Here is a 13951-nt window from a genome sequence, read left to right as displayed (position 1 = left end):
GCTGTTTATTCTTGGAGGGTTGGAGAGCAGAGACCCTGGGTCCCTCCCCCTCCCCCAGGCACAGCCCCTGCAGCGGAGGCAGGAACGCTGGCTGCCTCTTCCCTCCCCTCCCCTCCCCTGAGTGACTGTCCCTGGCCCCTAGCAGGGCTCTGGGTGGTTTTTGTTGGTTTGTTTTTGTCTACAAGTATTTGAGGCCATGGATTTTAACTTGTTAGATGTGTTTTGTCTCATTCTATCTCAGCTTTTCTTAACTGGTGTTCAGCCTGCCTAGTGTTAACAGCGGGAGCCCACTTGCGTTACCTTGTGGGGACCGTGTGGCACATGCAGTAGACGTAGCGTCCTTGTTTTCTGATAGCACAGGACGGTTCAGGCTCACTATGTATTTGCTGCCCCTGGGTTGGTCGTTGTTTCTGGAAATTTTCACTGTATGAACCCAGAACATAGACACGTGTGTGTGTGCACATAGACATCACAGACATACATGTATGCATATAATGTGTCTTGAGCTCGTACAATGTAGCAAGGCAGGGTTTTGCCTGTGTTCCTGGCTTTGCACCTGTGTCTCTGTCTGCTCCCAGCAGCCTCGGCTGTTGGTCTAATGTACCTGACAACGTGCACCAGGCAGTTCCCGCCTGCCACTGCCAGCGCGTTGTGCCAGCAGGTGATTGATAATGCTTCAGATTTGTGCTGTGCGTCTGTTTGTCTTTTTGTCTTTAGGGTGTATTGCACTGGGGATGTACAAAGCATTACTCTGTTTTAAAGTTATGAAATAACTCTCTATTGGTGTGTGCTGGCCAATTTGGTATTATTGTTTATCTTGCTTTCAGTTTCTGGGCATTGGTGCTTTTAATTTTGTGTGTGGGTATGTGACACGTACCCGTGGTTTTAGGGTCAAATGTATACAACACGGCCGTCTCACCTGTGTGAGAGCCCAGAGTGTGGCCTCTGCTCCATTCCTTAATGACACGGGTGCGTGCGGGGGCATGTGCTCACGTGCCCTCGTGGCCACCCTGCTTCATTTTCAATGACTGTCTTTGCCGGTGCTTTGTGAAGCAGATGGGGCACCGGCCATCCTCTGTCTCACGGCCGCACGTGGCTCTGCCGTGATGCAGCCAGGCTGGTGTTGGCGCGTGCGTGGGTGGAGCGGTGTCTTGAGAAAGTGATTTTGCATGCGATGTTTACCCCGCCTAACAAAGGCGCTGGCGCCGTGCCGGGTTGAAGAGGAGGACCGGTGTTCAGCACGCTCGGGACGGCCCTGCCCTGGGTCCCGGCAGCCAGCTTTGCTCCTCCGGGCACGAGGAAAGGAATCGCGAGGAGCCTGTTTCCCTGCAGCGTCTCCTCCAGCAGCTGTTGGCTGTTCTGTTGGAGGCTGTCTTTTGTCAAATGGAAAGATTATTTGAAACTTTTCAGGCTGGCGCCGCGGCTCACTTAGTTAATCCTCTACCTGCAGCACTGGCATCCCATATGGGCACCGGGTTCTAGTCCCGGTCGGGGCGCCGGATTCTGTCCCGGTTGCCCCTCTTCCATGCCAGCTCTCTGCTGTGGCCAGGGAGTGCAGTGGAGGATGGCCCAGGTGCTTGGGCCCTGCACCCCATGGGAGACCAGGAGAAGCACCTGGCTCTCGCCATCGGATCAGCGCGGTGCGCCAGCCGTGGTGGCCAATTGGGGGATGAACCAACGGAAGGAAGACCTTTCTCTCTCATTGTCTAACTCTACCTGTCAAATAAAAAATAAAAAATAAAAAAAATAAACTTTCCAGTATAGAAAAAGGGTAATAATTCAGCATTTCTGCCACTCTCCCCCATTAAAACAGCTTCTTAGTGAATAAACTGTAACGTGATTGTTTTCAACAGGTGGACTTGTGAAAAAAATCTTGGAGACGAAGAAAGATTATGAGAAGCTACAGCAGCCCCCCAGAGCCGGAGAGAAGGTACGGAGTCCTGCGTGTGCTGGTGGGGGCGCAGCCTGCTCCGAGCTCGCCCTGGGAAACCGACCGGTAATGCCTGTTCACACGTGCAAGTGCCACCCCTCCCCGGGATAGGAACAAGTGCCACCCCTCCCCGGGATACGAAGTGCTGGGCAGGCCCTTTCTTGGGGGGGGGGAAGTCTGTGTCCTAGGCCACCCCTCCCCGGGATAGAAGTGCCGGGCGGGCCCTCTCTGTGGGGGAAGTCTGTGTCCTAGGCCACCCCTCCCCGGGATAGGAAGTGCCGGGCAGGCCCTTTCTGGGGTGGGGGCTGTTTCCATGTCCTAGGCCACCCCTCCCCGGGATAGAAGTGCCGGGCAGGCCCTTTCTGGGGTGGGGGGATGTCTGTGTCCTAGGCCACCCCTCCCCGGGATAGGAAGTGCCGGGCAGGCCCTCTCTGGGGTGGGGGCCATGTCCTAGGCCAGAGGTGGGGGCAGTGGTTGCTTCAGGAGCTCAGAGCCACGGGCCTGGTCTGCTGCGTCCGCTCCCTGCAGCCTCGGCCGCCCCTGCTCCCAGGCTCTGCTTGTAGAAGGCGGGACCGGGCTGCCTGCGAGACGCCAGGCGTTGTGTGAGCTGGCTGTCCAGCGGGTGCTCTGCTTGTGCCTGGCTCCTGGGGCCTCCTTACAGACGTGCGGCAGTGCCCGCGGGGGGGGGGGTGTGTGTGTGTGTGTGTGTGCCTCGGGTGCCAGGGAAGGCTTGTCTTCAGTCACTTTGGATGAAGAGCAGGAAGTTTCTTGGCTAGTTTGCTTTGTCAGCCACAAATTCCAGTTTTATATATGAGGTTCTATGCATTTGTTTACACAGATATATGAGGTTCTATGCATTTGTTTACACAGAAGTTGCAGACGCCTGCACGCACACACGCACGCACACACCTCTGCCAGGTGAATCAGCACCTGCGTCTCTTGGGTGATTCCGCTTGGAACGCCGGGTCAGTGCTGAAGGTGCCCGGCGGCCTGAGGCTGCCGAGCTGAGGCTGGCACTAGAGGGCGCCCTTCCACCGCGGCCCGGACAGTGCCGCAGGCTGCCGCTGTCTTGCTGGGGAGCTGTCACTCATCCTGGTCCTTCCTCCTGCGTGGGGCTGTCCCCGCGGTGCTCGTGGGACCCCCGTGGAAACCTGGGTGTGCCCCTCCTGGCGTCAGCCTTGGTCTCCGCCTCCTGCGGCTTCCATTTTGAAGCTGTGATTTTATGTGGCACATGCTGGGACTGCTCGAGCGTCCTCGGCTGCTCCGCTGACCGGAGAATGAAGGGAAAATGTCCCTGTTTGCTGCGCGCTGACGGCCGCGATGGTGCGGCTGGTGAGGGCGGCCGAGCCAGCTGGGCCGGAACGTCAGGCGGCGTCCCTGTGGTTGTCACAGAAGCAAAAGCACGCGTGTGCTCTCACACCGTCCGATTGGCCAGATGCGCCCAGAACCCACCACAGTACGCTGGGACCGGGGACGCCACGTGCAGCAGCACGCCCGTAATCGCCGTGCCGCCACCTCATGCCCTGTGCAGCAGGTGGCTCAGGCTGAGAAACGGCCAGCAAGAGCCCTGGGGGCGCGCTGAGACGTCCCCAGGAGCGTGAGGGGCGTGGCTGCTCCGGGAAGGACCGAGACTGCCTTCCTGTGCCGCGGCCGTGCTCGCCCCCCCACCCCACCCCCACCCCCACCCCGGGGAGGAGATCAGGGCGCCGGTGCCACGACTCAGGAGAGCTGAAAGTCTCCCTCACGGCTGGGCAGGACGTGAACCTGGACCTCTGGTGTATTTTGGTGCCAAGTTCATAAAAAAAAAATGTGCATTTTCCAAGCCCTCTCGTTTGTGCAGCTGAGCCCCGTGTGCTGCTGGCCGTGAGTGCACCCCGTGTGCTGCTGGCCGTGAGTGTGTGTTCACGCCTCTGCCCCCGCACCCCGTGTGCTGCTGACCGTGAGTGTGTGTTCACGCCTCTGCCCCCGCACCCCGTGTGCTGCTGACCGTGAGTGTGTGTTCACGCCTCTGCCCCCGCACCCCGTGTGCTGCTGGCCGTGAGTGTGTGTTCACGCCTCTGCCCCCGCACCCCGTGTGCTGCTGACCGTGAGTGTGTGCTCACGCCCCTGCCCCCGCACCCCGTGTGCTGCTGACCGTGAGTGTGTGCTCACGCCCCTGCCCCCGCACCCCGTGTGCTGCTGACCGTGAGTGTGTGCTCACGCCTCTGCCCCCGCACCCCGTGTGCTGCTGGCCGTGAGTGTGTGCTCACGCCTCTGCCCCCGCACCCCGTGTGCTGCTGGCCGTGAGTGTGTGTTCACGCCTCTGCCCCCGCACCCCGTGTGCTGCTGGCCGTGAGCGCATGTTCACGCCTCTGCCCGCCGCCCCGTGTGCTGCTGGCCGTGAGCGCGTGTTCACACCTCTGCCCCCGCACCCTGTGTGCTGCTGGCCTTTTTACTGTTCATTTGTGCGTCTAGTCACAAAACATGTCCTGTGCGTGCTATGGCTAGCGCATGCATTGCAGTTACGTGTCTGATGGAATCTGGTCCCCATGTTGCACAGGTTGTAAGTGTCCTCCCAGTCTGTCACTTGTCTGACTTCACGTTTTTGTATTGTAAAACTTTCGTATTTTGATACAAAATTCTGTACATATTTTTTTCTTATCCAAAACGTCTGCCCTATCTTAATTTGTTGGTAGTCTGAATAGCTTTCTGTGACTGGGGTTGGGCCATGTGACTCCATGAGAAACCCGTGAGTGTGACTGGGGTCGGGCCACGTGGCTCCGTGGGAAGCCCCGGGAGTGTGACGGTTGGGCCATGTGGCTCCGTGAGAAACCCGTGAGTGTGATGGAGTCGGGACGCGTGGCTCCATGGAAAGCCCTGTGAGTGTGACTAGGGTCGGGCCGTGTGGCTCCGTGGGAAGCCCGGGAGTGTGACGGTCGGGCTGTGTGGCTCCATGGGAGGCCCGGGAGTGTGACTGGGGTCGGGTCGCGTGGCTCCGTGGGAAGCCCGGGAGTGTGATGGAGTCGGGCCGCGTGGCTCCGTGGGAAGCCCGGGAGTGTGATGGATCGGGCCGCATGGCTCTGTGGGAAGCCCGGGAGTGTGACGGTTGGGCCGTGTGGCTCCGTGGGAAGCCCGGGAGTGTGACGGTTGGGCCGTGTGGCTCCGTGGGAAGCCCGGGAGTGTGACTGGGGTCGGGCCGTGTGGCTCCGTGGGAAGCCCAGGAGTGTGACGGTCGGGCGCGTGGCTCCGGGAGTGTGATGGAGTTGCGTTAGGCTTCCCTCGGCTCGCAGCGGCTCTCGCTCTGCCGCCGTGTCTGCCTTCACCCCAGATCCCCCTCCCCACCCTGGGCAGGACCGGCCTGCTCGGTGCCTGCGACTCACCCTCCATGGATGGCCCTCCATCGATGTCCCGATCCCTTCGTCTAGGGTCCAGGTCTCGGCTGGGCCCCCGGCCTCCCGGGGTGGTCAGACCACTGTAAGCGCAGACAGTCTGTTCCCAGCGCTCACACGGTGCAGCGGCAGCAGCTCCCGCCTCCTCTCCCCCTGCAGGACGCAGGCTCCCACACCCTCCCCACGCCGGCCTCTCCTGTCCTTTCCTGTTGTCAGGCTGTCCGACCAGCTCAGCGTTTTGGACGGTTTGGTGCCATTTTTCTGTTCCTGCTGAGTCAGTTTTGGTGCTTGCCGTGCGGGCGGGTTAGAATCAAGCCCTGGAGCAGTAGCGGGCTCGCTGTGCTAGAGCGTGTTTTATCCCTGAGTCTGGAGGTGGCGGCCGGGTGGCGTTCTGCCTCATTCCTCCGCATCCTCGGCCTCCGGCCCGTAGGCCCCTCCTGGGCCAGCAGGGCAGCGCCAGCTCCAGCTCTCAGGACGGCGTTCCAGCCAGCGGCAAGGAGGAGGAGGGGAGGAGAGGCCTGGCCTTCCTCCAGGGTGTGTCAGACACTGCGACCGCTTCACTTGCATTGTGTCTGCCAGAGACCACGGTGAAGTCGGTTTCAGGCCCTCCTTCTATCTAAGGATAAGGCGTTCTGCTCCCCGCATGAGAGCCTGCCGCGTTTTCTCAGTGTTGGTGCGGCCAAGGGTAGGCGGAGGAGGCAGCCTGGCCGGCCGGGGGCTGTGCCCAGGCCACCGCCGTCCTCTGTGCTGCCGCGGGAGGTCTGTCCGTCTGCTGTTTACACTGTGCGTGCAGACGTGTGAAACGTGTCTCTAGGATTTTGAGAACACTCTATCTGAAGTTACGTTTCTCCTTTCTTCCAGAATTTTTTTTTTTATTCCTTGGTGAGACTTTGAAAAAGGGGTTAAAAGAGAGACTTTCTCAAAGTTTCGACTTCCAGTTTTTAGATAATCATGTTTTGCTTTCGTTTTGTTCTTCTGTTTTTCCTCTTTGTGTTTACTTTTTGGGCCTTTTGTGTAAAGCATTCAGCTCATTTTATCCCTGGTCTTTGTCCTTTCAGGTTGGAGATTATACATCCCCTTTCAAGCATGGTTTAACCTTGACTTGTGCATGCCTTGACTATTAAATCAATATACTTATTGTTAATATGGAACCTGCAGACCCCGAGTGTTCACCTGGACGAGCTGCCTGGTGACTTCTCTAACATCTGGGGTCTTTTTTATGTTTTCAGGCATTGAGGTTTCTGAGACGTCTTACTGACAGTGACGCCCGACGCCACTGCTCGGGGTGCCGAGCTCCGCTGGGTCGCGTCAGCGGGCCAGGTGCGGGCGGAGCTGGTCGGCTCCTGCGTGGCCCTGGGTGCCGGCCGCCGTGCACCCTGGTGGACCTGCGGGAAGGCGGCTGAGGCGTGTGGCTCGCCGGTGTCTGTCGGACTGGCCCGTGCACACGCAGCGCGGTGGCCGCTTCTGCTGTCTGTCTCAGGTCCAGGCCGCGCCGCGCTCTGCTCCCACGTGCATTTGGCGTGGCCGTGGTCTCGGCGTGTTCCGTTTTTGAGAAGGGAGTGTTTTTCAGAGCTAAGGAAATGCAGATTTGTGCTCTGGGCGTGCGTCCAGCCTGCCTTTGAAGCTGCGCTGGGAGGAGGGCCGTTCTTTCGCACTAAAGGAGTCGAGGATACGTCACAGAAATGTGTGTGAGACGCGCTGCGTGCTTCCCCATATCCCGGCACTGGCGCTCTGCAGAGGCGAACGTTCCTTGTTAATGGGAAGAGCCTCGCTCTTGCCAGCATTTGTTTTCTTAGCTCCGTTTCTGAAGAAGTTTTCACGGAGCCGTCTTACTGCAGTGTTTTTACTATGTAAGGGAAGGCGCCACGCGAGGAGCGGCCGGCGGTTTGAAGGTGGCTTCCATGCTCCTCTTCCCACCTTCGTCTGCGTCAGCTGCTAGACGCTTCTCTTCGTTTTCGACCCGTTCTCCTCCAGCGCAGGCTCCTGACGCTGCTTCTGTGCGCGTCAGCTCTGTGTCCCCGGGGGACTCGGAGCCCTCGCTCCTGTGTGGCCTCTTTCCCCCGAGTTCAAGAAAGGCACCCGACCCACTCTTGCAGGCTGCGCCCGTGCGGGGGCTCCAAGCTCGCACAGACCGCTCTGCCCCGAGGACCTGGCAGGGCTGAACTTGACCTGCATGTCTGCTTAGCTGACAGGAAGCCATAACTAGGGCCCATGTGGCAGACAGATGTGGGCCGGGGTTGTGGGTGAGACTTAAAGCAGTGTTTATCTGGGGACACAGAACCTGGTGTCTTCCAGTGCCTCTTGCTGGGTGAAATGACAAATGCAACCAGCTCATCACGTTTTAACGTGAATAAGTCGCTAAAACCGTGTGTGAAGGTCCGGGATTTCAGTCTGTATTTTATTTTGGTGATCTGAGTAGGTTGTCAGTATTTCTTCCCTTGGTCACTAGGGGGCGCAGTTTCACCACAAATACTCCACCCTCAGCCTCGCCACCAGAACTGTGGGTATGCACCCACAAAAATAGCCTCTGTTTGGATGTTTGTGGCCCCTGCATTGTGGTCTGTTCTCTTGCGAGGAATATTGTTTCCATAGAAGCTGCTGTGAAGGGAGTAGAAGGGACATAGGATGCAGGAATTCTGTACTGGGTGACCTCCGTAGCTAAGTCTGGGCACCCCTGACATTTATTTATTATTTTTAAATGCTCGTTTGTTTATTTTAATCTACTTGAAAGGCAAAGAGAGAGGGAGAGAGATCGCTTGCTTTTCCATCCTCTGGTTCACTCCCAGATGCTCAGAGCCAGGAGCCGGGCGCTCTCTGCGGTGCCCGTGTGGGTGGCAGAGGCCCAGGCACCGAGTCGTGCTGCAGCAGGAAGCGGGATCTGGAGTGGAGTAGGGGGGGCTCCAGCTGGCCGCCAGCACGGGATGTGTCTCGGGATTTCAGCAGCTGCTGCACAACACCCACCCCTGAAGCTTTTGTTTGAATCGTGAGGGCTGTGGGGGGTGTGTTTGCAGGGACTTTGCTTTTGTTTTCAAGGAGGCAAGGTGGTACTTGTGTGTTCCCGAGTCAGATCTCTGAATATAGTGCCTTCTATGCAGGCTGGAGGACTTAAGTTTTGGATATAAAATTAAATTGTTACCACATTATCTTATAAAAATCAGGCACCAATAGTGTCACTTAAAAATAATTATGGAGAGCTGGCATTGTGTGGCGGGCGAAGCCAGCACCTGTGATGCCAGCATCCCACACGGACACTGGTTTATGTCCCAGCTGCTACACTTCAGATCCAGCTCCCTGCCAATGGCCCGGGAAAAGCGGCAGAAAATGACCCAAGTCATTGGGCCCCTGTCACCTGTGACAGACCCAGAAGAAGCTCCTGGCTTCAGCCTGTCCCAGCCCCGTCCATTGTGGCCATCTGGGGAGACAACCAGTCAGATACGTGCATTGGAAGTAATATAGATCACAAGAATGATTTTGAAGCCATCGACATCACGTGGATATGAACTTCAAGAGGATAACTCTGAGATGGCCTTCCTGTGGACGAAGTTCACGGTGGGGGTAAAATATCAGGGTGCCTTGCCTGGCAGAGTGAGTCACACTCTGACCATGTGCACTGGGCTCCAGAAGCCATTTCCGAGTGGAACGTCCGTATCTTCTGTTTGCTGTGGTTGCTTGGAGGGAGGGCGTGTTCCCCAGCGGATGAAGAAGGGTTGATGAGGCTGGGAACCCAGGCGGAGCTCTCTGGGCAGAAGTGGGTGGAGAAATCCAGGAGCTTCCTGTGCACGGTGGCAGCCTCCGCTGGGCTCTGGGCCTGGGCAGGAGGGTCTGGTGTCACGTGGACCCTCATGGGAACAGGCTGTGAAGCGCTTGGACAGTGACCTATGAGATGTCGTCAGGTTAACAGGTACTGAGAGCCAGGGTGGGGGAGGAGCGGAGGGCCTGCGTGGTGGGGCGTTGGTTAGGCTGGGGCAGGATGCGTTTGAGTCCCGGCTGTTCCGCTGCTGATCCAGCTTCCTGTTCTGCACTGGGAAGGCAGCAGGTGGGGGCCCAACTGCTTGGGCCCCTGCCACCCTTGCAGGAGGCCTGGATGAGGCTCCTGGCTCCTGGCTTCAGCCTGGCCGAGGCCTGACTGTTGCAAATATTTGGGGAGTGAGCCAGTAGATGGAAGATCTCTTCCTGTCTCTCCCTTTCTCTCTGTTGCTCTGCCTTTCAAACAAACAAATTAAATAAAAAGGGAGGGCAGCGCTGTGGCGCAGCAGGGTCAGCTGCCATGGGTTCCACCTGAGTCCCAGCTGCTCCACTTCCGGTCCACTCCCTGCTAATGCGCCTAGGAGAGCAGCAGCTGATGGCCCAGGACACCTGCCACCCATTGAGACCCCCAGGTGGAGCTCCTGGCTGCTGGCCTCCGCTTGGCCCAGTTAGGCTGTTGCAGCCATTTGGGGAGTGAACCAGTGAGTGAAAGATGCCTCTTTCTGTCTCTCGCTAACTGCTCTTCAAGTAAATGAATGTTTATTTCTTTAAAGAATGTCGTAGGTACAAAGCGGGCCTGTGCCAGGTGTGCATGTGGTTTGTCCTGGCTCCTCTGGGGACCTGCTTTCCTGGAGAGAGCGTGGTGTGACAGCCCCGGGCTGAGCCTGGCCTGGGGCTGAGGAGGTCGATGCCTGATCCTTCTGAGGCCTGCGCTCCAGAGCTGGCTGCGCGCTGTCCCCCGGCTCCACGCAGGCCACGAAGCCGGAGCTGCCACATCACCATGCAGGCCACGGAGCCGGAGCTGCCACTCAGCACGAGGGCGGCCGTGGCTGAATGGCTGTGTCCACACAGGGCTGCAGCCATGGGCAGGTGGGAGCTCCTGGCCCCGGCTCCACGCTGGCCACGGAGCCGGAGCTGCCTCGCCAGCACGAGGGCGGCCGTGGCCGAGCGCCTGTGTCCAGAGCTGGGATCGTCCTGGCCTCCGTGCTGCGTTGTCTTCACTTTCAGGAAAGGTTGATTTCGTGGAACTCTGGGACTCGTGCTTCCTTCCGCCCTGCCGTAGAACACGCTCATTTGTGCTGCGGGTTTGAGTGAGAAACGCGTCTGTGTTTCTAGCCCCATCTCTTTATCCTCCCTGTCCGCTCAGCCTCCAGGGAAGACCTGCTGCTGGACGCGCAGGGCAGCGCTGAACAAGCTCGGTTTTCCTGGGCTTTTCATTTCTTTCCGTTTTTTAAAGATGCGTTTATTTGAAAGACAGAGTTATGGAGAGAGAGATTGATCTTCTATCTGCTGGTTCACCCCCCAAGTGACTGCGTCAGTCAGGGCTGGGCCAGGCCGAAGCCAGGAGCCAGGAGCTTCATCCGGTCTCCCACGTGGGTGCAGGGGCCCGAGCACTTGGGCCATCCTCCAGGGCTTTCCCAGGCCACAGCAGGGAGCTGGATCAGAAGTGGAGCAGCCAGGTGCTTTAGGCGGTGGTTGAAGCGGCCGTGCCACAGTGCCGGCTGTGCCGCAGTGCCGGCCCCCTGAGTTTTTAGTCCGTGTGGGTAGAAGAGTCTCGGGGTGCTCTTGGGTGGAGCGTGGCGCGGCTGTGTGACTGCGGAGGACGGAACCCTGCCCGTGAAGGCTCAAGTCCCTGTTTACAGCAAGGCTGCGTGTGTGTCGTTTCCATGTTGCAGTCAGCAGGGTTCCCTGGCCAGAGACTCTGAGCTACCTGTCGTGGCTGGTCAAGGTCAAGCCTCCCGAGGGTGCTTGTCTCAGGGGGAGGGGCGTGCACTGGGTCAGGTGGTACTCTCTGTAAGCCCCTTAAAGACAGTAAGAGATGGTAAGGTGGAAGTGTTTACTGTAGGCTCGCTGTTACTGCCTTACAAGTAAGATGTGCCCTGTGAGTCTGCCCTGGGGGTGGCTGGAGTCAGAGTTGGCCGTGTCGGCTTTCGGGACGCAGACGTGTTTCTGGATGTCCGTATCTGGCACTGGGCAGGCGTGCAGGCAGCTACTTCCCCACACGTAGTCCAGGTTTGCCAGAGTGGCTCCTCCCGTGTCCTGTGCACCTGCCCATCGCTCTGTGAGCCCCTCCTCACCGGCTGACTGGTCTCCTGCCGTCCCTGCCCAGACGTGTCCCCTGGTCCTTTTGGTGGAGCGTGGGGGTGCTGTGTCTCCCGGCCCCCTCGGTGAGCATCCGTGTGTGTGGGATTGCGTGTGCACACAGACACGTGCACGCCAGTGTTTCTGCGTCTCACGGCAGCACCATGGGCTTCGTCCTCCCCACCCCTCCCCCCCGTCTGTTGGGAACCCCTCTCCAGTGAGGGGAGACCTGGCTCACGGGAGCCGTGGTGTACTGGCCTGAGGACCCCCACTGCCGCTGTTGGCCTCACCCAGGGGCTGCTCACCTCAGAGGGTCACCCGTGTCTCACCCCTGCCCCTCCATGTTGCCTTCGGCATGGACCTGCCTCATCCGCCCGCCCCCTCTGACCCCCACCCTCCACGTGGTGCAGGTGGCCCCTGCTTGCCTGCTTCATGGTTCTGGAGGGGGAGGGGAGGCAGGGCCAGGGGTGCAGGCCAGGATCTCTCACTTCCCGCTCGTGGCCAGCCTGCTCCTGGACGTAGGCAGGTGGTTGTTCACTGTGGAAGAGCTGAATGTCGTCGCTAATGGTACAGAAGTCACGAGAGAAAGGGGCATTGGAAGGGAACGGGCGGTAGGGCACAAGGGGGCAGCTGCCAGGAGGAACAGGCAAAGGCGTAAAGCCGTGTGCGTTTAGGGCCGTCACCGACGTTGTTCACGCTGTTCAGAGAGGAGGACCGGCTCGGGAGGTGCTGCCCCCGGCGGGCTTGGCGGCCACGCGGCACTGGGGAGTGGGCACAGCTCTCCGCCCGTGTGGTTTTCTGCTGCGGTTTGGACAGTGACACAGGTTTCTTTTTTTTTATGAATAAACTTATTTTTTAATTCCATTTCCCACAGCCTTTAAAACATTTCAGTTTCTGTTTTATTTGAAAGGCAGAGAGACAGAGATCTTCCATCCACTGGTTCACTCCCCAAACGCCGGCACAGCCAGGACTGGGCCAGGCAGAAGCCAGGAGCCTGGAACTCAGTCTGAGTCTTCGATGTGTGTGGCAGGGACCCGAGCGCCTGAGCCACAGCCTGGAGGTGCCGTCTTCCAGGACACTCAGCGGGAAGCTGGCCTGGAAGTGGAGTCCCAGCGCTCGGCCCGGGCACGCCGAGGGAGGCATCAAGCAGCGAGCGGCTCCTCCGTGCAGACTCCCAAGCCACGCGCCATGGAGGTGCCGTTCGGTCGCTTTCGGACTAAGTTGCTGCGCGTGGAACAGGCGCGTCCCTTAGAGGCGCTTGGTGCTTTGGTGACGAGTAGGACCCTTAGCCTGCCGTGAGTCTGCGCAGAAATGGGCTTCGTGTCCCCGGTACCAAGGGGCTCAGGCGTTGGCGGTGCTGTGGACAGCAAAGGGCTCTCTGTCTCTCTCTCTCAATGCAATAACGACAAAAAGTCATCCTGCAAGTAGAGCAAGAAAAAGCACGTGGTTGTTGAGAGGCGGAGTCAGGGTTGCCGCAGACCTCTGCCCCTCTCGGTGCCAGCGGCGAGAGCGGTTGCCGATGCGTTTGGACAGGATTCATGCTGTGTGTGTCATCTCACGCGTGAAAGTAATGGAGGGGCGCCCACCCATGCGGTTCACAGGCTCAACAAATAGTGTTCTGGGTTTTTCTTAGGAAAAGCAGATAAGGGGCCGGGATCGTGCAGCAGGCCGGCTGTCTCCTGCAACCCGGCATCCCACGTGAGCACCGGTCTGTGTCCCGGCCGCTCCACTTCTGATTCAGCTCCCTGCTAGAGTGCCTGGGGAAGCAGCGGGCGATGGAAGAAAGTGCTCGGGCCCCTGCACCCACGTGGGGGACCCTGATGGAGTTTCAGGCTCCTGGCTTTGTCCTGGCTCAGCCCCGGCCCTTGCTGCCATTATGGGGAGTGAACCAGCAGATGGAAGATCCTTCTCTCTCTATCTCTTCCTCTCTCTCTGTTCCTCTACCTTTCAAATAAATAAATAAATCTTAAAAACAAAACAGGAGAAACAGATAAAGTAGACACCACACCGAAGCCCCTTTCCATGCCAGAGGCGAGGTGTGAGGTAGGCCTGTGCCGTCCCACAGAGCAGCCGCTCGTCCCGACAGCTGCGTGTCCGCGCAGGAGCACCCTGTCCCTGTAAATACACCCAGGCCACGGGCCTCGGGGGAGCGGCACAAATACCTGGTGGTGATTTTTGTGTTGCTTACTGCAACAGTATTTTAGATATATTTGACTTAATCAAAGTCATTGGTGGGGCCGGCAATGTGGCATAGCAAGTTAAGTCACTGCCTGTGGCACCGGCATCCCATGTGGGTGCCGGTTTGAGACCCGGCTGCTCCACTTCTGATCCAGCTCTCTGCCACGACCTGGGAGGGCAGTGGAGGATGGCCCAAGTCCTTGGGCCCCTGCTCCCACGTGGGAGACCTGGAGGGGCCTCCTGGCTAAAAGAAGTCATTGAAATTAGCCACGCCCTTTCTAGTTTCATAAAGTAAGAAGGCAGTGGAAGGCGGGCACGAGGTAGGTGGCTCACACACTTCTCTGGGGGCGTCGGCGTGGATGGATGGATGAGCTCCGAGCCCCGGCGCCGGGGAAGCGTCTAGAACAGAGTCACTGGCAGTGCCAGG

At 58.8% G+C, this 13951-nt stretch overlaps 1 protein-coding gene across 17 annotated transcripts in view; it reads left to right on the top strand.

The window, feature by feature from the left end:
* The window catches only part of IFT54 (intraflagellar transport 54), a 62768-nt gene that overhangs the window by 39653 nt on the left and 9164 nt on the right, over positions 1-13951 (top strand). For 13 of the 17 annotated variants that reach the window (XM_070069954.2, XM_070069953.2, XM_070069950.2 and 10 more), the window contains one exon: positions 1854-1996. In XM_070069954.2, the coding sequence (XP_069926055.2) occupies positions 1854-1996 (143 nt within the window). The remainder of the gene's footprint in view (positions 1-1853; positions 1997-13951) is intronic. The other 4 variants (XM_089328810.1, XM_089328809.1, XM_089328811.1 and 1 more) reach the window with 1 other exon arrangement.

This window comes from Oryctolagus cuniculus, chromosome 3 (genome assembly GCF_051225735.1).
Source record: "Oryctolagus cuniculus isolate XC-2025 breed Fujian yellow rabbit chromosome 3, ASM5122573v1, whole genome shotgun sequence".
NCBI lineage: Eukaryota > Metazoa > Chordata > Mammalia > Lagomorpha > Leporidae > Oryctolagus > Oryctolagus cuniculus.
Note: the sequence above shows the minus strand (reverse complement) of the source record. Positions and strands in the feature narration are given on the sequence as shown.